A 24,743-nucleotide genomic window follows, 5' to 3' on the forward strand; every position below is an offset into this window, starting at 1 on the left:
ATTAACTGTTGTTCTTCTCTTGGCAGGTGAACTCCGTTGTACATGCTCTGATGTACCAGTCCGAATTGCACCTGAAGCGAGCTCTTGCAGTTGAGTCCTCATCTCACAAGGCTCACACCAAGCTAAACCTGGCCCACAATGAAAATAACCAGTTGAAGAAAGATGTGTGGGCTCAAAAAGAGTTGATTACACTGCTGATGTCCAAGAAGGAGGAGCTCACGGGGCAAAAGGCGATGCTGAAGCGGGAGGTAGAGAATCTCGAGGCCCTCGTGAAGGAGCGAACTGAGATACTCCTTCAGGTAGTGGAGGAGGCCAAGACCAAGGCCATCGAGGAATATAAGACCTTAGAAGAGTTCCATGTAGAGTTGATCGAGGTGGGAACGGAAGGCTATCGCAAGGGCTTCAAGCTCAGTAGGTGGCTGACCCGGCGTGAATTCCCTCAGCTCGACCTGAGCGCCATCACTACTTCAAGGGTCACAGAGGAAATGGCTATCGAAGCTACCGAAGATCCAGACTCCGAGGCAGAAAGTGACGGTGAGCTGCTCAATGACTTCGAAGAGACCGGTGCTAACGAGAGTATGGACCCTCCTGCTGAGGCCTTGAACAAGGGCGAAGAGCGCCAAGACGAATAGACTTATCTTCTATATTGTATACCCCGGGCCTCCGAGCTCGATCTACAATGATTTTTTTTTTTTGTAACAAACTCTTATATTAATGAAATACACTTTTGACTTATCTTTTTGTTCAAAAATGTTCTAAGTGAAAATAACTCCTGAACTAGCAAACTAACCAAGTTGGAGAAGATGTGTAGGTTACCCCGAATGTCGATCTATCAAGCTGGACAACAAGTAAGGATAACCAAAAACAGAATTTTCCCAAGTGGAGGTTACCCCGAACTGTCGAGCTACCGAGCTGGACTACTAGTAGGGGTAACTTCGCATAATGTATGTCGAGGTGAGAGGACATTGTAGGGTATACAACCGACCTATCTGCGCACGGGCTACTCAGATGTCGGTTGTCCCTTAGAGCTAGTGGGCCCAACCTATTATTATATGCCGAAGTGGGCTAGAAGTTGTAGGGTTTATACCCAAACTGTCTATGCCCTAGGCCCATGCTGAAGAGGTGATTGGGATTTGCCTGCCCATGCTGAAGAGGCGACTAGGACTTATCGTAGTGCCGAGATCTTATGTCAGCTCGACATCATGGCCCTTGGGCTTCTGGGAGTGGCTCGCAGTCCTCTCTCCAATTCGGCGATCACAGGTAGTATCTTCTCAGGTTTTCGATATTCCACGCTCGAGGTACTTGTTTTCCTTCTAAGTTTCGAGCTCCTACGTACCTTCCCAGTTCAGTCCGAGCTTACCGACGCCGGGCTGAGGTACCATAACTTTCCGAAGAACCAGGTTGCCAACACGGAAGTGTCGTCTCTTGACCTGGGTGTTATAGTACCGAGCCACTCTCTACTGGTAGGTTGCAGTCCGAATGTATGCCAGGTCCCGTACTTCTTCCACCAGGTTTCGGTTGGTACAGAGCTCGTCATCGTTTGTTTCCTCATTGTAGGCCTCCAAGTGTAGTGTTGGCACCTCAATCTCTGCTGGGATCACCGCTTCCGTGCCATAGGTGATGTTGAAGGGGGTTTCACCCGTGGCGGTCTTGACAGTAGTCCGGTAGGCCCATAGCACATTGGGCAGTTTGTCTATCCACATTCCTTTGGCTTGGGCTAAGCGAGCCATCAATCCAAGGAGTATGGCTCTGTTGGTGACTTCCGCTTGCCCGTTTGCCTGGGGTGTGCCATCGAGGTGAAGTTCTGTTGTATCCCCATCTCAGTGCACTAATTTTGGAACTCAATGTCTTCGAACTGCTTTCCACTGTGGGAGATGAGTACCTGAGGTAGCCCGAAGCAACATACTATATTCCTCCAAAAGAAATTTCGTATGTTGTGGGTTGTGATCGTCGTTAGGGGTTCCGCTTCCACCCACTTTGTGAAGTAATCCACTACTACCACCAGGAATCTCCTCTATCCTGTCGCTGGCGGAATGAGCCAAGAATGTCGATTCCCCACTGTGCGAAGGGCCACGGGCTGGTGAGGTATTTGAGGTCAACAACAAGTCGGTGTTGGATGTTGGCATGTCTCTGACACTTATCACACTTCTTGATGAGCTCGAGTGCATCTGCCTTCATTGTAGGCCAGTAGTACCCCTGTCGCAGTACTTTTGAGCAAGAGCCTTGCCCCCCAAGTGTCTGCCGCACAAGCCTTCATGGGTGTCACGGAGAACGAGCTCAGCCTCTGAGGGTCGCAAGCAGTGCAAGTAGGGGAGCATGAAAGATCTCCGGTATAGCCGCCCGTCTATGATGACGTACTTAGCCGACTGGAGCTCTACCCTTCTAGCCACATTGCGATCCGCAGGGAGGGTCCCGTGAAGTAGATAGCTCGCGAGTGGGTCAATCCAGCTCGGCTTTGCTTGTTCTATAGGAGCGACCTCTCCTGCCCCCCCCCCCCCCGAGAATGCTAGGCCAAGGTAGGTCCTCTATGTACACTATCCTCATTGTGTTACTGCTCGTGCTGGCTAACCGGGACAAGGAGTCGGTCTCAACGTTCTCGGATCTCGAGATCTGCCTAATGAAATAAGATAGGAAGCCACGTAGAACCTCTCTGACCTTGGCCAAATAAGTAGCCATGGTGGGGTCGCAGGCCTCATACTCGCTGTTGATTTGGTTGACCACGAGCTGCGAGTCATTACAGATGATGAGATTTTATCCTTTACTTCTTTCACTAAGGTAAGCCCGGCTACTAATGGCTCATACTCTGCTTCGTTGTTGGATGCTACGAATCCGAACCAGTGCATGTATTCCAGTTTCATCCCACTTGGACCGTACAAAATTATGCCCGCTTCGTTTCCTTGCTGGTTGGACGAGCTATCAACATGGAGGATCCAGGGCTCCTCATCCCAGGTCAGACTTGCTCAAACAGGGATTGGTGCCGCATTGGTTGAAGCTTCCTCCGTGTGGTCGAGCTCGGCCAGTTTGGGGGTTGCGGTGTTGAACGTGCATTCTGCCACGAAATTGGCTAAGGCTTGAGCCTTAATCACCGTCCGAGGTTCGTACCGGATGTCATACTCACTGAGTTCGATGGCCTATTTCGTCAGTCTACCAGACACCTTGGGCTTGTGCAGGATTTGCCTCAGAGGGTTGTTGGTGAGGACGACAACGGTGTGGGCTTGGAAGTAGGGCCTAAGCTTCCGAGCTGCTGTAACTAGCGCATACGCCAGCTTCTCAATCTCTGGATACCTTGTTTCAACATCTTGCAAAAATCTTGCTGCCATAGTAGATGGGTCGTTGGACCCGATCTACCTCTTTTATTAGTACCGAGCTGACTACCCCGTCACTCGCGGAGAGGTACAACTTTAGAACATCTCCCTCCTTGGGTCGGGAATGGACATCCATGATGAAATCGGCCGCTAGGAGCTTCCCGACCACCTTGTCGACTATCCTCCAATGCTCCGGGGCGATGTTGCATTTTTTCCGTCTAATGGGCTTGACTAAGGGATCAGTATTTAGCTTGTGATCTAGGACCTTGGAGTCTATGTCGGGGCATTTCTATCGCAGACCATGCAAATACATCTAAATTTTTAAGTAGAAAACTTATTAGCTGAGAGCGAAGCGGTTCCTCAATCGAAGCGCCGATTTGGAGAGTCTTAGCTGGATCCGTTGAGACTGGGATGTGAACCATCTCTTCTGTTGGTGTAGCTCGCTCCTCTGCATACTCTGTAGGTCACTCGAGCTCGATGTCAGCCACTAGTTTGACTTTCCCCTTGAGGGCGGGAACGTAGCATTTGCGAGACTCGAGTTGGTCGCCTCACACAACCTCTACTCCATAGTCTGTAGGGAACTTCATCGCCAAGTAGTAGGTGGTTACTACCACACGTAGGGTGTGCGTAATGGGCCGACCTACTATGGCATTGTACGGGGATGGAATCGCGGCCACTAAGAAAGTGTGCTCAAACCTTACAATGTTGGGCCACATGCCGACCTCTACAGGTACTGAGACTCTCCCTAACGGTCTGACCTCTTCGCCACTGAAGCCTACCAAGGGTGTATCTGTCGGCTTGAGGTCACTTTCTTGGAGCTGGAGCTTGTCGAAGACGTCATTGAACAGAATGTTGACCGAACTTCCCAAATCCACTAGGACGCGCTTGACTTCAAAGTCATTTATCCTCAGCTTTATTACTAGGGCATCATCATGAGGATATCGGATCCCGCACGCATCATCTTTTGTGAAGTAGATGGGATCTTCGAGCCTACGCCGCTTCGGTGGGTTATGCTCCTCATTCTCTAGTTCGTGAGCTGAAGCTCGACCTGCTGCCGAGGTGCAGTCCACGATGATGGACCCGCCAGTAATCATGTTGATTACTCCACGGATCGGCCTTTCCTCTAGTAACTGCTTTGGTGGCTGCTCACTCTATCTGCTGCTGGATTCGGGAGCATTTCTTCTTTGCTCCCCTTGTCGATCTGTGTGGCAGTCAGCTTGATTTCTATCTTCTTTTTGTACGAAGTTTTCCAAATATCTGCGATGGATGAGCTCCTCGATCTTGTTGCGGAGGTTTCTGCAAATTTCTGTACTATGTCCATGGTCTTTGTGGAAGCGACAATAGACATTTCTATTTTTGGTGGTGGGATCTCCCCTCAACTGAGGTGGCCACTTCACGTAGGAAGAGTCTTTGATAGCCATAAGGATTTCTCCTTGCTTCGTGTTGAGGGGTGTGTAGTTCACCCTCTCAACCGACGGAGTTTGGGAACACTGACCTGACTTATGAGATTGCGAAGGAGATCGGCTTCCGGACTTGTTTCCTCCCCTGGTCGGGGACTTGCTCTTTCTTCATTTATTGCTGCCATTACTTGTGTTGTCACCTTCTCTTTTTCTCTTTTCTGTTGGATTTTCAGTCTTCTGGTTCATTTCTTCCTCGGTCCCAATGAACTGATTGGTGAGCTTGAGGAATTTGATGATGTCTTTAGGCTTATTGGCCACTACATGCCACTTGAATTCCCTGTGGCTTATACCTTTCTTCGCTGCCGTGAGCCTCACAGCTGGATCTAGATCGGGGATCTATAAGTAGGTGTCATTGAAGAATTTAATATAGCTTCTGATAGACTCCCCTTCTCTTTGGACTACGTTGAAGAGGCTTTCAGTGGGACCTCGGGCACTTCTTGCTGGTAACAAAGTGTGAGGCGAACATCTCTACGATTGTTCCTAACGCGAGGTTCCAGTACCATGTGCGAGCTACTCCTTTGAATGTGGTGGAGAAGGCTATGCACATGCAGGACTCGTCAACCCTAGCTAGGTGCATCTGGGACTGGAAGGAGTCCACATGGTCGTTTGGATCAAAAGATCTATCATACTTGTCGAGAGGAGGCATTTTAAAGTCCTTTGGCATCGGGGTTGCCAGGAGCTCGAAGGATAGAGGGGATGACCTGGAGAGGAGAGGAACGGTCTTTGTGGCTGCTGAGCTCGCCTCCTCTTTACCCTATACTTGCTCCGGTTGTCTAGGCCTGGCAAACTAGCTATTCTGAGTTGTGGTTCGGCGTGCCTTGCGACGCCTTCGCTGCTACTTCTTCATTGGCTCTACATTAGTGTTGCTGACCTCTGTATGGTCGGGAACTGTTTTGGCACGGAGTGGCTCTGGATGCTGAGGCTGACTTCCATGGACGGAAGGTCCTCGCCTCGAGTTCGCGGCTAGAACCCCAAACCGGTTTCCCACGAGCAAACCTTTCTGATGCGAGGGTCGAGGTAAGATAGCCCTGGCGAGCCGAGTATCTCCTGATTTGCTTGCACCGTTGCCCTGTGAAGCGGGCGGAGTGACCTATCCATCCTTCCTGCCGCAGGGCGAGACCTGGCTCCCAAGAGGAAGTGGAACCTGGGGAGTCTCACCTCGACGGGGAGAGTGAGTGTTCTGCAAACGAGGCTGATTCGGTTGTACTGCTGGGTGCGGGGGTGGAATCGGCTGCTGACTATGCTGTAGTGGAGGGAATTGTTGTTGATACTATTGCTGGTAGAATTGGTGGAGGACTTACTATTGATAGTGCTAGAACTGTTGGACTTGTTGCATTTGGACCTGAATGGCCCGCACGCAGTGTACCAAGTCATCGAACTGGGACTGACTGACTCTAGGGAGAACCACAGATAGTTCAGCGAAGGTCGCGCCAACTATAGAAGGGAGTGGCGCGTTTACTTGTGTAGTCGCTTGGGGCATGGTCAGCGTTGGGTCCCCAGCCGCAGTAAGCAGTATGGTGAACTGACCGATGCAGATAAACGGGAACTGAGGCTGCCCCTCGGAGACATTCACTTCATTGTTTTGTCAGGCGTTGCTGGAATGCCATGGATTTGAGTTTGTTATTGATGGTGGAAAAGGCTTTCTGTAGCATTTTCCACAGATGGCGCCAAATGATGTAGCGTGATCTAGCTGCTCCCTACTGGAGTTGACCTGGTTTCTAGTCAGACGACGGACTAGGTTGATTTGCAAGAGGAGGATCAGAGAACCCGGGTTTGCTAGCCCGGCGATGTTGCTTTGATGCTTAAGTTAGTAGACTGTTGCGAGATAAAAAGCTTAAGAGTGTAGAGAGCTAGAGAGTAGAGTAATCACACGTACCTTGAGCCATCGGGGGAGAAGCCTTTACATAGTTGAGTCCTCGCGGGTTTCACAGATCAGTTCCAGGATCTTCATCACGATGAGATCCGTTTCCGCAATAATTGAGGGATAACTTTGTCAACTGATAAGGCTTATTAATTCCGCCCTAATCGGGTAGGGAGGAGATAATGCTAGTTGTTACGCGGCATGATCCCGTGAGGTTCGGAATCTGTTGGAGGGATTTCCGAGATTACTACGTAGTGTTTTGAAGTCGATATCCCCGAGCTGATGCTTTTAAGTTTCGAACTGAATTGAATGCCAAAGTGCCTTGGGATCGAAGTGATCCTGTTGCGATCTGGTACCGAAGTGGTTTCGTCCCAAGGTGACCTTATCCCGAGATCACCTCATTTTGAGGTGGTTGAATATCCGAGCTTGATCTATTGTGGACTGGTTGCGTTAGGCTGAATTATCATCTCTTGGTCAGGTCGTATCCACGTATCATCTCTTTACTAGGTTGAACCAAATCACCTTTCATCAATACAGGTTACCCCGACCAAGGGAATGCCAAGAGGGAGGGAGCGCTACTAATATGTATTTTGCATAATTATCCTCTTTTTCTGTTCATGAATGCAAATTAGGTTTACATTTTTAAACTGTCTTTGTACTCATAGGTGTAAAATGAGAGCCCCATCATTAAATGCTCCAACTATCACCTATACTTCAATTTCTTAAACTTTATTAAAATATTATAAGAGCATAAAATTGTATACAAACAATAAGTATAACAATACTATCTCCTCAAAGTACAAAATGTGGAACGTAGATAAATTTTTTATCCGCCCTCTGGGATGTATTAATTACCCAACCCCAAGTAGTTCATACTCTCTGGAATGGATGCAAACTATAAGGATCCAAATATCTGTTTGATCGTGGTCAATTATCTGCTTGATCAATATACCCCTGCTAAATATCAGCAAATGAGCGGGTCTTAAATTTGTGTTTGGATGGAAGTTTTCAATTCATTTTCTGCAAAATTTCTAAGCCATGTCGCCATAATCTGAGGGATGAGTGGATTCTCTCTAGAAACCTTTCATCCCGAACATCTTTGCACTTCAAAGGGGTAAGTTTTGCATTTTTTTATTTTTTTATTTTTTGCGGTATTGTGTAACGAGACTGGATCTGCTATTCACACCTGGCGCCCTACAGGCGCCTCACACGCACACCCTATCATGTATTGAGAACATCTCCCATACTTATCAATTATTATTTACGGGAGATATTCTCAATACATGGTGGATGTGCATGTGAGGCGCCCATTTGTGAGGAGCTGATCTTGTCTCTTGTATTACCCATAACGACCAATCCAGGTGGAGATGGGATTCAATCCCAAGTCACCACTACGACCACCAGACCTTACCAATCCGCTGGTTGGCACCTTGCAAAAGACTGGTAAGTTCTGCACTTGAACCACATAATTCATCCTTATGGGTACAAGATTTTTCATTGGTGTGAAATTGGCATATTACAGTAATGCGAAGTTTTACTTTCCTTTCAAACAGATTAATCAAGGCAAAATCTGAACAAAAAGTTGACTAATGAAAGTTTGCCTACCTTTATTTTACCTCTGGACATTTTTGGCAATGCAATGTTATTGAAAATTAGTAATGGAGAAAGAAAACAAGCATTTTGAAATAGGAATGGCAACGGGGCGGGGTGTGGGGAGCCTCTCCTAATCCTCGTCCCCGGGAAAATCCTCATCTCTGTTCTTGTCCTCATACTTGCTAACGAAGACAAGGTTATCCCCATTTCTGGTCACGGGGATTCCCATTCTCCATGATTTTTTATAATATTAATCATTTTATTTTTGTTTTTTTTTATTTAAAAAAATAAAAATAAAATAATTAAAATTTTTAATCCTATTAAAAAAGATTCAATCATTATTTTTAAAAATATTAATATATAGATGTATGTGTGTGTGTGTATATATATATATATAGCATACGTATACATATATACATATATATTAGTGTGGATCCCACAAGGCAGGTATCGGAGCCCCGCAGGATAGGGAGTTCTCTCCATGTCCCCGTTAATAGGGATGAAAATTTTCCATCTCTGTGCCTATTCAAGATGGATCCCTACGAGAATTGAGAAAATGGGAAAAATTACCATCCCTATTTGTGGAAATGAATTTGAGTGGCTGCCACTTTGCCCAACTCAATGACGATATTATTCAGAAAAATAAAAAGCAAAAAAATAATATCGACCAAAATACCATAAACTCAGAATATTTAAATGTTGATAGAGTTAAGAGCTTACCTTTTTCATGTAACTCTTTCTACCATACTTTAGGAGACAAACCTGTAGAGAGGTCACTTTTAGGTAATGACCTAAGCCTTTTTGTTCCTTCTTTTTAAAATCCACTCCCTTCCTACAGGAGAACGAAGAAAACAAAATTTAAGTGGACCGGCAATAATTCAAAAGAGTAAGATGTGCGTACCGTGGGCGGCTTATATTTTGTGCAGGCCGTGCCGTGCTGGCCTGCGGGTCATTACAGGTCGTGCTGTCCTCTTTGGTGAAAATTTTGGGGGTTGGCCCGGTATGGCCCCACGGCCCGTGGGTGGCCCGCATTTTGTGCAGGCCGTGCTACCCTCCCCGGTGAAAATTTTGGGAGTCAGCCAAGCATGGCCTATGGCCCAAACCCATGTGGGCCCGTGTCGTGCCATGTTGCGCCACGGGTCAGGCTGGCCCATGGGTCAAATCTTGGGCCAGGTTGGGTCGTGTATCGGGCCAAAGCTATTTATTTAAAAAATTGACAAAAAAACTTAAAATCTTAATTTTATATGAATTTTGTGTATAAAATTGTTTATATATGCAATAATTAAATAAATTAATATAATAAAATAAAAAATAATATTTTATTAATATATTATAATCTTAATCTTATATGAATTTTGTGTATAAAATTGTTTACACCTCTATACGTACTTACTCGTAGAACTCTAGGCTATTTGATTTTGACTTATTGTAGACTTTTGTTCATTTGGTGATTTGAATTTTTAGTTTTGAGGTTTTCATGAATGTTTTCGAGTTTCTGGGTTATTGGGAATAGGGTCTAGGGTCTACAGTCAATGGAGTAGGAGTTACAGATTAGGGGTTAGGGTTTTAGGGTTTATTGTTTAGGTTTGTACTTTGGGTTTGGGGTTTGTAGTTTGGGTTTTGGGGTCTTTTGATTTCAGGAGATTAACAGTTTAAGGGTTTAGGAATTAGGGGTTTTAGGGCTTATGGTTTAGGATTTGGGGGTAAAGTTTGGGCCTTAGTGTTTAGTGTTTGAGGTATGGGGTTTGGAGTTTAGGATTTAGGGTTTTTTAGAGTTTAGGGTGTAGAGTTTAAGCTTCTTGGGTATAGGTTTTAGAGTTTGTGTTTTCGGGTTTAGTTGTCTATGTTTGGGTGTTTGGGAGATTCCATGTTTTAGGATCTAAGTGGTAGGTATTACGATTAAGTTTAAGGTTTTAGGGTTTTACATTTTTATTGTTTTTAGCATTTTAGTTGTTTTTAAGGTTTTAGGGTTTAGAGCTTAGGATTTAAGGTTTTGGGGTTTGGAATTTGGGATTTGGTGTTTGCATGAATTGAGTTTTGGGTTTTTAGGGCTCAGGATTTGGTGTTTTGGCCTTAGATTTTTGAGTTTTAGAATTTGGAGTTTAGTGTTTTAGGAGTTTCGAGATTAGGGGTTGGTGGTTGGGAATTGGGTTCAGGATTTGGGGGTTTAGGGATTGGGGATTAGGGTATAGGGGTTAACCATTAGGGTTTAGGTGTTTTGGTTTTGGGGATTTGGGTTTTCTAGTTTAGGATTTTGACGTATTGTGCTTTTAGTGTTTTCGGGTTTTTAGGTTTTGAGGTTTTCAAGTGTTAGGTCTGGGGTCTAGGGTTTAAGTGGTAGGCATTAGGGGTAGGGGTTAGGGTTTTACACTTATTGTTTTTAGATTTTTTATGGATTTAAGGGTTTGAAGGTTTAGAGCTTAGGGTTTGGGGTTTTGATGTACTATGGCTTTCAGGTTTTGGATTTTTGGGGTTTAGGGTTTATGGGTTTTAGGATTTAGGGTCCAAGTGGTAGGTATTAGAGGTTGTGGGTTAGTACTTTAGGGTTTTAGGGTCATTGCTTTTGGCATTTTTACAAGTTTAAGGGTTTAGGGCATAGTGTTTGGTGTTTAGGGTTCGGGATTGGGGATCAGGTTTTAGGTTTTGGGGTTTATGGTTTTTAGTTTAGGGGTTTAGGAGCTAGGGGATTTGGTTTAGGGTTAGGATTAAAGGTTTTGGTCTAGGAACTTAGGGATTAAGGATTAGGGGTTTTGGGGTTTAGGGTTTAGGATTTATGATTAAGGGTATGGGTCTAGGGTTTTATGTGATTTTAATGTACTATGCCTTTGGGATTTTTGGCTTGCTCTTGGGCATTTTGGGTTTTAGGGTTTGTGATTTTAATGTAATATGCTTTTGGGGTTTTGGGGCTTTTGGCTCTTAGGCATTTTGGGTTTTAGGATCTAGGGTCTACAATCCAAGTGGAAAGTATTCAGTGTTGGTGGTTAGGGTTTAGGGTTTTAGGGTTTTACACTTTTATTGTTTTTAGACTTTTTATAGGTTTAAGGGTTTTGGTTTAGGACTTAGTGTTTGGGGTTGGGATTTTGGGTTTTTGGTATAGGGTTTTAGGAGCTATGGGATTGGTGTTTAGGATTTAAGGGTAAGAAGTTTGGGGTTATGAACTTAGGGGTTAGGAATTGGGTTCAAAGTTTAGGACTTTAGGGATTAGGGATTAGGGATTAGGGATTATGGGTTAGGGGTTAGGGATTAGGTGTTTTGTGGTTTAGGGTTTATAGTATGATATTTTTGGGTTTGGGGTTTTGATGTATTGATACTTCGAGGCATCTGGGTTTATTTATTTATTTATTTATTTTTGTCTAGGATCTACGATCTAGGGTCAAGGGGGTGGTGTTAGTTGTTAGGTATTAGGAATTACAGAATAGTCGTAAGTGATTAGGAGATTAAGTGTTTTGGGGTTTAGGGTTGTTTTATGGTTTGTTGTTTGATGTTTTGGGGATTTGGGTTTTGAGGTTTGGGGCCTTGCATGATAGGGCTTTGGGGTTTTTATGTTTTTGGCTCTATGGTCTACAGTCTAGGTTCAAGGAGGTAGGAGTATGTAGTTAGGTGTTAGGGCTTTAGGGTTTGTGCTTTGGGGTTTAGGGTTTATGGTTTAATTGGATTAATTTTTTAAGGGTTTAGGTTTTATGGGTTTTAAGGCTTATGGTTTAGGGTGTAGGGTTAAAGTTTAGGCTTTAGGGTTTAGTGTTTGTGGTTTGTGTTAGCACCCAATTTTTGCTTGGTCTCTTCACCCTGCCTCTTTGTACCCTCCTCTTAGACCCCAAAAACTTGGAAACACAAGTAGACCAACTTGAGACTTTCAAAAACCCAAAATACCCTCCTCTAACACAATCCACAAGACAAATAAAAACCTTGAGATCAACATCAACGTCCGATTAGGCATCATCCCTAGACTTGGAAAACTACAACTTATTTACACATAAGTTTCCAGACTAAACTACAAAAATCCACCATTCATCATGCCAACTTCATTTCTAATGGCTTTGATCTATGCGATATTCAAACTCCAACCTCTCAAAATCAAATCCAACATATCCATCACCTCAAGACAATTAAGAAATAATCAACTAGTGAATCCCAACACAAATCTACGATAGACAACTGCAAAAACATCAAGATCACATTCTAATGGGCCTAAATGATTACCAAGATTGACCATATTTATCTCAGATCAGAACCATCCACTTGACTCCATGCCTACCTACCAAATCGTAGCTCAAAATTCCCCCTATTTGACTCTCCATCAAGCCTAGATCCTATTTCAATAAATCTTATTAATTAAAGCTTACCATCTGTCATCCCAACTTAATGTGATCAATCAGACATTACCACTATGTTCGGAGACCCAAAAAACCTCATAACGTCAAATTTCATGACTAACACCTCCTTTTGACCGTTGAAAAAGTAACATTCCATTTCAGGCCCTTCGTTGATTGGAAAACCATAAGATAAGGCCATGATCTGAATTAAATCAGTCAATCTACACCTCTGATAATCACTTCCATTAGATTTAGGATGTTCAAAAGTGCTAACCCACCAAATTTCATCCCATAATTCCTCTGTTTGACTCTTCATGAAATAAAGATTCTATTTTAGCAAATCTCATTGGTCCAAAATTGTCATCCATAGATCTCAATCATCATAACCCTACTTGACCAAGCAGACATCACAATTGTGTTCAGAGACCTAAAAAACCCTAGTACATCGAATTTCATGGATAGATTCATCTGTTTGACCATTAAACTAGAAAGATACCATTTTGACACACCATATTAAATCGCCACATCATCTCTCCTAACTTGAAATCCTAAAAGGGTGATACCTGATTTCATATTCATTCTCAACCCATTATAACACTTGGACCAATGAAATTGAGCCTAATAGACCCAAAGAGTCCAAAAATCCAAAGATACCCCACTTAAAACTAAGAAAAGACAAAATAACATTTAAAAGTTTATCAAATTTATGTTTTTTGCCATTGTCTGCCCCAAATACGGGGCTGCAATGTTTGGCACGCCTCAAGCTCCCATTGGATGCACAAAACCCATGAAAATCACCCCCAAATCAAAGAAAATGTTTCACCAAACAAGTAAACTTAATTGGCATTTATTTCTTTGAAGAATCTTTGCCTATTTTTGTGAAAACCCTCTGTTGAATCCCAAGCATTGTAGCTGATTAAATTCAAACCTGCCCCTCCCTTTCTTTACAAATACTGATATAATTCGAGCTCAAAGAAGGGGAGAAGGGGGGACTGAAGAGAGGAAACCTGAGAAAAGCCCATAGAGAGACAAAGAGAAAAAGAAAGAAGAGAGTTTTCTCCTAGCCCAATACTGCCTCTTATTCACCCGAAATTGATAGGTACTCCGAACCTCAAATTCAAAACTCACCTCCTCCATTTTTAAGTGGAAATTGTTGTAACCAGAAGTACTCCCTAGCTCAAGAATCCATCTAAACATCATTATATCTTGTCCTCAGTTGCTGGAAAACTCCCGTCAAGGTACATACAAAAGGTGAGTCTTCTTTAGTCTTTATAGGTTGCTTGAGGTTCTGAAATGTTAGAGAACCATCGCTTGCAATTTCTTCTTGACTGAGAATAGAGGCAAAGAGGCAAAGGTCTTAGGGAAATCAGTACTTAAGACCCAATAACATCACCTCAAAATCAGTCTTAAGAGAAGTTGAAAGTAAGTTTTTCCATATTTAAGAAATTCCTGCAACCATTTTTGTTCTTCTCCAAAAAAAACTGAGCTTGAACAACTCCCATATTGGGCTGCTACAACATTGGAGAAAGGAATGCCTAATACCTTCCCTCTCCCAATCCTTGGGACCCAAGATCACTCGGTTGTGTGCCTTTTCCATAGAAGATGGAGTTACTATGAAAAACTTAAATCGAGTTTTTCAAATCTAAAAAAGAGGGCCTATTTCCTCTAAAATAGGATGGTGACTCCATCTCTTTGAGTCGGCCATGGCTTCCCGGAGCTCATAGTTTGGGTTTAGGATTTACGGTCTTTTGGTTTTAATGATTTGGATTTAGTATTTAGGGATTAGGGTTTATGGTTTTGGGGCATATAGTTTAGGGTTTTAGTGTCACTACAAGAAAAATGGATTTTAGTAATGGACATATAGTATGTCTATCACTATAAACAACTCTATAGTGACAAATTTAAAGCTTCCTAGATGCACTTTCCCAATAACCTAAATAATCTCTTCTCCTAAATTTACTTCTAAACTACCTCCCCCACTTTCTACAAAATTGTCTCTAATTTCTATTTATCTTCTAAATTATCCCTAATTTACTAGAGAGTTTCTCTCCTAAATTATCTCTAATTCCTATTTATCTTCTCCCATACTTTTTATCTATATTTATCTAAAGAAAGTTTGGATTAAAAAAATTAAGAATTATTTAAATATTCTAACAAAATTATATAATAACTTTAAAATATTTATTAAAAACACAAAAAAATAATTTTATATTTTTGCAAAATATATCACAAAATTATGTACTAACAATTTAAATTATACTTTTCTGGATTATTGTATTTTTGTAATTATTGTATTTTCATTATAAATATATTTTTATCAATTGTGTATTTTGCTATAAATTTTCAATAACTATTAGAGATTAAACTATTGTTATTTATCAGAAATAAGACTATTAAGTTAGCTGAAATTATGAGTGTTCATGAGTTGATTCGATTCAGTCTGTTCAAAATTAACATGGTCAGGTTAGGGAGTTGGTTAGTTGAAACCAACAAACCTTTTGTGAAAACCAACTCACTCAAGTTGTATCCGTTTAGGTCGATTTTTTGGTTTGGTCAGTTTGTTCAAAATATTAAAACTTAAAATTTTAATTTAATTTTAAAAATTATAGTATAATTATTAAAATATAAATTTTAAAATTAGATTTATTATATAAAACATTTTAAACTAAGAAATATGAGAAAATTCCCACTTTTCCATATTAAAAATTATTTAAAATATAAAATATTAATATATATCTATGGTTAGGTCATTCAATTTTGGTCGGTTTACAAATGGCCAAAGTGAAGATGATCCAACTTGGTCTAATTGGGAAACTTTTAAATAAAAGCTAACCTAAAATACTAGAAAACCGACCAACTCGGGTCGAGTTAATCAGGTTGGTCAGTTTCATTAGTTTGATAAATAAACCTAACTGAAATTAATTATTTTGATTTTTGTATTATAAAAAATTATTAAAAGTAGTATATAAATTATGAATAATTATTAATTATTTAAAAAGTTGAAAATATAAAACAATTGTATACTCCTATGTGTTTTTATTAGGGTCATTTATTAAAACACACTTTTAGGGATAGCAATTTCCCCATCCCCGATGGGGAAGTCAGTCATTTATTAGAACACACTTTTAGGGTTGGGGATTGTTTTGGCAGAGCGAGGGCGAGGACAGGGATTAATAGGAATCCTTAGTTGAGGTCGAGATCGGGGATGGAGATTGAGGTCCCCGTCCTGCCCCGACCCCGATTATATATATATATATATATATATATAATATTAAATGTTATTTATATTAAACATACTATTATATTATTTATATTATATATCTCAAAACATATTTAAAACATTGTCTATAATTTAAAAATTTTATTTATTTTAAATAAATTTATTTAGAAAATACTATTATCTGAAAACAATTTCGGGATTTAGGTCCCCATGAGGAACCCATCCCCCTCGGGGATCGAGGATGGGGTTAATTTCAGAATCGGGGTCGGGGACGGAGAATATGATACCCGCCCCATTGCCATTCCTACACCCCTTATAGTTTTTTATAATTACTTAAACCTACCTTATTGTTTTCATTTTACTAAAACATCCCATATATTTTACAACTTATTTATTTAATTAACCTTTCATTAAGAAGTGTTTGTTTTTTCATTAGCCCATAAATTTTTATTCTAAAAATACCCTTAACACTATTTTATATTTTATATTGCCCGTATCTTATTAAGGGTAAAAATAATATCTATTATACTTATTACGCAATGGGTGTTTTCTCCTTGCGCTAAACGAAATAGATAAAGGCCTTCACATGAGAGTGATTTATGCGTGTTACTCTTGGCTTCTGACTTTCCTGTACGTTACGTTTCATGTGAATAACACGTTTCATGTGGAGCGGCAGAACGTGTCTCATCAAAACTCATTTACTTGCGAAGGACACGTTTCACACTCCCAGCTTATTCACGCGGACAAGGCGGAACTATGACGTCTTCCTGAGTTTCAGAGGCAGAGAGTCCAATAGTTACTTTATCCATCACCTGTACACTACTTTGGATGAAAGGGGAATCCGCACCTTCAGAGACGGACCAACTCAAGATAGGAGAAAACATATCTTCAGAACTGCTAAATTTAATAGAAGAGGCAAGGGCATTGATAATTGTTTTGTGGAATGCAGGAACACAGGAAGCCGGTTGGTGCTTCCTGTTTTCTTTGATGTCAATCCGTCGGATGTTCGGAGTAGGAGTTATGAGTAAGCATTTGCTAGACACAAAGAAGAGTATTACAAGGTGGTGATGTATGTGAAGGGATAGGAAATCCATCATATGGACAGCTCTCACCGAAGCTGCCAATTTGTTTGGGTGGGATGTATGTGAAGGGATAGGAAATCCATCATATGGACGCCCAAAGATTGCGGAATAAGGGGGCGAATTTCAAAAATTTTTCTCTCTCTTCAACTGGGAATCGAATTCTCCATTTAAAAAATCATATTTTCAATGATGATTCTTGAACTATAAACTGAACCAGATCTGAACAAAAAAGGAGTAGGGAGAGATAATACCTGATACAGAGAAATAATATATCTCAATGGAGGTGTTCACGCCCAAGGTAGGATCCAAAATCTGCTCCCACTGAAGATGGCACAGTGCAGGGTGGAGCAGAATCAGCAGTGTTCTTCCAAAAGAACTTGATCATTCTCAAGAATCACCTGGACGGCTTATGAATACAACTTCCACCAATCTTTTCTCCAAAAGATTGGGATCAAGATCCAATCTTGATTTCTCCCAAGAACTGGAGATCGAACTGTTGTAGGCGGCAAGAGAGTATTTGCAGGGAGCAGAATTCTCTCTTCTATGATTTCAGCTCTGAAGACAAGACTATCTATTGCTTACTTGTGATTGTGTTGGGATGTCTAAAGGCTGCCGCCCCCTCTTCCTTTTATAGACTTGAAGGGATCAGCTCCTAATCCCATTAGGAGTTGCTAACCCAAATCATATCTGGATTAGAAGTCCCTTTAAAATATCTTATCTACAGATTAGATCAGCCATCTCCTAATCTAATTAGGAAGTTTCCATATCTAAATCTTATTTAGATCTTGGATTCTCTAAGTGGATAGGGTGTGGGCCCAATTCTATCAGCTGATCCATCTCAGAATTCGCCCCTTAAGTGGCTAATCAAATTAGCCCAGTTCGAAATGGGCTTAAGGCCCATTTAAGGTTATGTATTCATTTAGCCTTCCAAACTGCTGCCCAGTTGGGCTTCCTTGTATGGCGTGGGACCCAAACATTGATCTACACATCAACCACATGGGTTCAGCCCAGCCTTTGTTACAAGGCCTAGCCGAATACACTGTTATGGACAGTGCACCCCCTGAAACCCATCAGATAGGCTCTATGGGCTCAACACTTACCCTAAGTGGTCCCTGGGCCAAGCCACCTTGTAACACCCAAGGACTGTGGGCAGATGCAAGATTAGCCCATCAGGCATTATCCTCAATGGTCGTACACTTAACATCTCAGCCCATAATGATCATACACTGCCCGACAAGAGAGGACCTCTCCCTCGGCTGCAAGGAACAGTGTTGCACTCTTTCAAATATGGATCCCGAGAATTAAAACATATTTGCAAACATTTCAAAACCATAATATATATATATATATATACTTTTATATCTCATATAAAATATATTTTGCAAAACAAATCTCAACAATTGAAATCGGCTACCGGCAGTCTTGGTTTCCATTAGTGAGAGTGCATCCCCAATCATTACCTTTGTCCGACAAAATGACTAATCCTGTCACTATGATCATCCACTCAGATGAATTCTCAGACTGTCCCAACATACCCAGGTTTTGACCCCCACTAAGGATCTCACTGATTGGTACATCAAAGATAGCATAATCCGACACCTAGTGTAGTATCATAATCGAGTCTAAGGGTTGGGTGTAACTTTCCAGTTTTGCCCATCAATCTCTAAGGTCCAGGGCAATACTGGAAATCTGGTCAAATTCAAAGATTCAATTAAACACACATTGTATGTGCCTAGGGTCTCACCCCGGTAGCTGAGACAAGCCACCCCAACTGACTTGGTGGCACCACAGTGTCAGTCTTGTCAGGACAGGTGTCCTAAACCGACCCACTGGCTGTAAACATTTTAAACTAACACAAGTCTCTTTAAGTGTTCAGTTTAAGGGTATTATACAGAAACATACCAGAAACATACCAAGAGAAGATGAATCAAATATGCACTTTTATTCATTTACAATAAACTCATAAATTACATCATTTTGAATAGGGCATACAAAAACTCTATAACATTATGAAATGCTAAAAAAGGTAATTCTGAATCAGTTCCCATCTGCTATTTGTTCTCGCAAAAATTATACGATAACCAGATACTCTGGTTCCCTGTCTATCTTCCTTCTCTCTCTCTCTCACCACTTCCTCTGAAAACTGGGGACCTATGCTCCTGCTTGGCTTCTGTCTCGTCTACATCGGTTGCAGATCAGGTTTTCAAGTTCAGACCAAAGACACGAGCTTGCAGCTAACGACAGAAGCCCTGGAATGGCCTTCTACTGCTTGGCTTCTGTCTCGTCTACATCGGTTGCAGATCAGGTGTTCAAGTTCAGGCCGAAGACACGAGCTTGCAGCTTAATGATAGAGGCCCAGGAATGGCCTTCTACAATGCCATTCGATGATGAGTGTTGGTGCTCGGATTGGCTTTGAGGATTCGGAGAGGTTGCTGCCGAGGACGAGGTATGCAGGGGCAGAGTCTCCGACGGTCAAAGTTAGTTCGGGGGTACGAAGAGGGGAACTAGAATATAGGTTTGAGACCAGTTCCAAATCCGGATGTCTAATGTGTTAGACCCCTCCCTTTACTTGAGTGCCTAGAGATAGGTGGAGATGAACGCTCGTGGGCTGGGCCTCCCACGATGGTGGGAGGACGACGACATAGATGGTGGGATGAGTCGGAGGTCTCTGTTCTGGAGGACGGCTCACTACTACATTTCCTACGGTGTTCTCTCCGCCAACAGGATCCCATGCTCACCTCGCTCCGGGAGGTCGTACTACACTCATAACTGCTACAAGGCTACAGGCCCTGTCCATCCATACACCAGAGGGTGTTCAAAGATCACCCGTTGCTGTTAATAGCTTTTTAACCGTTTCGGTTTCCACGATCCTAATGTCGCCTTCCATCATCTGGGTTTGTTTTCTTTAACCTACGATTTGGTTATTTTTAGCTGCTGAATAATTTAGGGCTTGGTCTTGAACTCCTGAAGATCCTATCAGATTTTTGGGTAAGTGTGGGTATGATGGAGATTGGAGGCTGTTCGTTTTTCTTTTTCTTTGTCAATGTAGGAATTTATATTTATGTTTAACGTTATTTACATATATGGCCACCACAAGAACAATTTGTATTCTTTTTACTTATAAAGCTGTCTGTCTCCTTCCCCTGCAATCAATTGGTTGATGGCTAGATATGATCTGTTTCTTGACACTTGATGGTTTCTAAATCTTTTTTTTTTCCTTTTTTCATTTAATTATTTATTTGTATTTTTGAATTTGAATCAGTGTTTCATTGATTTGTGGGTTGATGCCTAGATTTGTGTCTTGTTACTTGGTGGTTTCAAGATTTTCTTTTTTCCCCTCCTTTTCCCAGCAAAGATTGATGCAAATTGTTGATGCTACTAAAAGCCTTCCCTTTTAACTATATGGCTTTGTGAAAACCATAAGGATTTCTTGGGATCAATGGTCTTCCCATGTGATTCATTTTGAGTTAAATGGTTCTTTAGGATTTAGGAACTGTGAATTAAGAAATCTATTTTAGGATCTAGGTGATAGCAGAGTGTCCATCCTGGTCCAATTCTTTAGATTAATGACTGTGGTTCAAATGTGCACTGCAGCAACTAATTAATTGTTTACAGGTGGTGCTGGATGATGGGAAATCTGAATGAAGGACCGTTGCTACCAATGACAACGCCATCTCATCTCAGCATGCAGTAACAAAATATCGAGTGATGAAATCTTTAGCTCATGGTTAGCTAAAAACTTGGCTACAGTGAATGGTGTCAATAAAGCTTTATAAATGGCATGTGGCTGTGCATACTTCTAGATCAGCAGCATACTTTGTAGGGTAAATCCAGAATTTTTTTTTCTTAGAGGGGCCAGATTGAATGTATTAAACAAAAAGTGTACTGTTTTATTTAGATGTAATTCTAATATAGAAAAGATTTATCAAACTTATAAAAGAAGTTACTTGGTGAAAGTAGAAGGCTCAAAAGAGAAAGGGGAAGGCCAAAGGGGATGCATGTACATACAATTTGACTAAAGAAAGAGTTCTTGATGGAGTACAATGATTAATGTAGCTAGTGATTAAAAAGAGGATTCTTGTAGCTGACCTGATATAGTTGTGATAGGGCTTATTTAGTTTATTGAATTTTATGTTGAACTTAAAAGTCATTTTTAGATTAATTAAATAATTGTAGATTAAAGTTATAGGTCATTTTTCATCTAATTCACTGGAAGTTATGTTTACCATTTTGATCTTCACAAAAAAATTCTCTTTACCATTTACTTAAGACTATTCTTTTTTTCATTATCTTAATTTCATATTTAAATACATTAAGAAATATAGTGGATTCTATAAACAATGGGAAGACAGTCAAGTTCACTGCACAGAAAAGGTTCTTGATACGGTAGAAAAAAGAGAGAAAATAAGGAGAGAGAAAGAGAGAGAAGGGTCTCCAAGGAATGAAGAAGATTTGAACTAGTCTCTTCTCCTTGTTGACCTAAACTTTTATACTTTTATTCCATTTGAACCAGTCTCTTCTCCTTATGCCCTTGTGCATGGCAAACTTCCTGGTTTGATTTGTATGTTTCATTGCTTGCACCTTTATTTATTATCACACATAATGTTGGTCTTTTTTATGTTTGCTTACCTTTGCTACAGGATACACATGGTTAGAGTTGTGTCCACTTACTGGTAGAAAACACCAGATCAGGTCGTACACTTTTTTCTAACCCCTTCCCTGATAACACAGCTCCGTGTCCACTGTGCTGAGGTCCTGGGGACACCAATAGTTGGAGACTACAAGTATGGTTGGCAAGCTCACAGGAAATGGAAACCTCTTTCTTGGTCAAACTCTCAGAAGAATAAGAAACTTCCAAGGTCAAAGGAGTGTCCATTTGGCCTTAGTTCAGAGGGTGGAAGCATTGTAGAGAAGCAGCCTCACCTGCATCTTCATTGTAGACAGATGATTTTGCCTAATATATCCCTGGCTCTACAACATTTGAAATCATCTTCAAATTGTGATCTTTCAGAACTGGAGAGCCTCATTCTGGTTGCACAAATATTTGTTTCCCCTTCTCCATTTATTTTTGTTCTCCATTTTTCATAGTCTTCTATGCCTTCTTCTTAGACAAATATTTGTTTGATTTAGATGGAGATTTAGATGGAGGGTAGAAAAAATTGGGTTCTGTCCACTAGATAGGATGGTTGCAGTTTGCAAAAGGATGAAACCTCCATCAATAAATTGCATGTGATTGATGGTGGAAATCATCCTTCAAGATTGGATAAAAGCACTTACAATCAAATGGATCAAAACCAAAGATGAAGATGAGGATAAGACAGTCAAGGCAATTACAGAGTTTGTTGGCGAAACTTCGAAGAGTAAGTGATGTGTGATGTCCTATAACTCTTGTCCTTGTGAGACATGTATCCATTCTATATCAGTGACATTTTTATATTTTTATATCATTTTGGTAGTCTATGTAAATATTTCCTTGTTTGTAAATCGCATAGTTGACAAGGTGTTTAGGTGACTTAGGGTGAACAGAATCTTGCCAAATTAATTGATATCTCGGTTCTCTCTGCCATTTCTGGTTTTTTTTTTTTTTTTTGGGTTTCAGCCAGAAACCACATGCAAATGTTTGAAACAAATATCCAATAGAACTTGCCCCTGCGAAAAGAAAAAGCTTACTGCTTCTTAGTCTTCTCCTTCTCCCCCTCTTCCACTTTGCTGCATTAATTAGAGATGAACTGCGAGATCGGTAGTAAGGGAGGTTCAGGTTTTAGGTTGTCTCAGATCGTGTGAAAGAGGTTTTATACACTTGTGGTCCCTCGTCTAATAGGCAGATGGTGTACCGTGTCCCACGTTATCTATCCTTCGCTCCGCTTGATTCTCGCTTTTCGTTTCTCTCTGGAGTCCGGACAAGCGAACAACCAATCCACGTCATCCCAATGAATCATCATAGTAGACCCAATGAAAGTGGGAATGGGCCAATAAATAGGCCTAATACCAAAACGAATGAGCTTTTTTAGCTTTGACTCGCCCCTGCATTAGTTTTTTATTTAAATGAATATTAGGGTCAATATTGTCATTTTCCACTGTCATCTAATAGAAGATTGATTAAATTCATTGCAAATTATAAGTGGTGTTTTAGTAAAATGCTAATTATATAGTAGATTTTAGTAAATCCATGAAACTATAAGGGGTATTTTATTATATGACCCTTTTTATTGTTTAGCTTTCCCTTAATAAATCCTGTACATCGCACGGGTTTCCGCTAGTTGTGATTTATAGTCCGCTAAAAAAGCACAAAATCTTGATATATAGTGACAGACATTTGTCAACCATCCGTCACAAATGATTGACTTATGGTGACGGGCAACTTAATCATCACCACTAAATGGTAAGTTAATCATGATTAGATATTTGTTATAAAATCTTTATCTTTAATAACGGAAAATTGAATGTTTTTCCTAAATTAAAATTACAGTCACTTCATTTTGGGACATTTTTTGTAGTGATATTATCTCATAATTATTGTTTAAAGGTTATTTCATTTAAGATAATCTAATGAATTAGACATTTGAATGGTTGAATTGATACATTTGAACAATGGGCAATAGGTTATACATTTTATCAGTCCAACTAGCCAAGACAATGATATTTTGCAAAACAATGTTACATACATATTTGATAAGAGTAGAATTTATCACATTTTTATCCCCAAATATTCTGTCTTGCATACTTAATTAGTACTTAATTGGACTCATATTTCTTGTATTTCGGTTCAATGCATGAAAGAAGGCATCAGGAGGAAAGAAAGGCAAATCGGATGACTTTTTATAGTTTCAGCACCGTTCAATAATCTGTGACTAACTTGCGTATCCAAACTCTGATTGGGCTGATTCAAGACCACTGGATAGATAAGAGAAAAAGCCACAACTTTCATGTTTTGGGCTTTCGTAGATTCGGCCTGCATCGAAGTCAAATCCGGAGCCGAAGTCAAGGTAAATTCGTAGGAAGGCCCAATCCACAGCTTAAGCCCAACTTGCAGAAAAGCCTGGCAGCAGCCCAATTCGCAGAGGAGGCCTAATACGAATCCAAGAACAAGAAACTGAGAAGTCTTATCAAATCTAAATTTATGATGTAATCCCATAGAGATAAAGAGATTGAGTTTATTAGATAAAGAGATGAGAGTAGGATTAGACTAGGACTTTCTATTTTTGAGAGATTAACTTCAAGAAAGAGTAGGAGACCACCCCCTCCCCTTAAGCTATATAAAGGGGTAGGGGCGGACTAGAGAGGCATCAAGAAGCAAAGGAGCAATCAGTCAGAAAAGCAAGAAGACTGCAAGAAGGAGGTGGCGGCAAGGAGAAGAGGAGATCTCAACTCCAAGGGCGAAACTATGAGTTCTTTCTTTCCTCTTGTTTGTTTTATTTCTGCTAGTATGAACTAATTTATCTGTAATTAGGGTTGTGAAAAGCCTAATCATATCAATGAATATATTTTTATTCTGATTTATTCAAGATTGTGATTTTCATATAGTCTATGAATTATCTTGCTTAATGCTATTAGGAGTGATCATCTCTTAATTGATCAAGCGTATGTAAATGAATCGAGAGAGGAATTCACATAGCTGACTACATAATTCATGGTGTGAATTGAATGGTATATAGGGGTATATACACATGATTCATCTGAATATAATAGTTTTTCCTTGGACTTAATGCGCTTCTATCTTGAGAACTCTAGTCGAGAGATCGATGGGTTACCTGATAGAAGTAGTTTTAGTATATCTCGAGACAGAATATTAAATAAAATTGGAAAGACTTCAGCTTATGGGAATGACACATTATCTTGGATAATCTCATCCATTAATATTCATTGGAATGATTAGGTGGACCGAAAGCCCTAGCGAATTCAACCAATC

The 24,743-nt window shown here is 40.8% G+C and overlaps 1 protein-coding gene and 1 long non-coding RNA gene across 3 annotated transcripts in view; both read left to right on the plus strand.

Annotated features, from left to right (window-relative positions):
• Positions 1 to 689, plus strand: part of LOC148848907 (uncharacterized) — a 71,978-nt gene extending 71,289 nt beyond the window's left edge. The window contains exon 3 of the mRNA XM_088948022.1: positions 27 to 689. Coding sequence (XP_088804148.1) covers positions 27 to 632 — 606 coding nt within the window. The 3' untranslated portion in view covers positions 633 to 689. The remainder of the gene's footprint in view (positions 1 to 26) is intronic.
• Positions 690 to 18,917: 18,228 nt separating this feature from the next.
• Positions 18,918 to 22,398, plus strand: LOC148848910 (uncharacterized). 2 transcript variants are annotated; one of them, XR_016100419.1, is made up of 3 exons: positions 18,921 to 19,728; positions 20,450 to 20,658; positions 21,475 to 22,398. It is a non-coding gene; the product is annotated as an uncharacterized LOC148848910 (long non-coding RNA). The 2 variants fall into 2 exon arrangements; XR_016100418.1 differs by lacking the exon at positions 21,475 to 22,398 and having other exon boundaries at positions 18,918 to 19,728; positions 20,450 to 20,904.
• Positions 22,399 to 24,743: the final 2,345 nt, after the last annotated feature.

Source organism: Nelumbo lutea, chromosome 6, assembly GCF_056320005.1.
Source record: "Nelumbo lutea isolate HS-2025 chromosome 6, American lotus-T2T, whole genome shotgun sequence".
In the NCBI taxonomy this organism is placed as follows: domain Eukaryota; kingdom Viridiplantae; phylum Streptophyta; class Magnoliopsida; order Proteales; family Nelumbonaceae; genus Nelumbo; species Nelumbo lutea.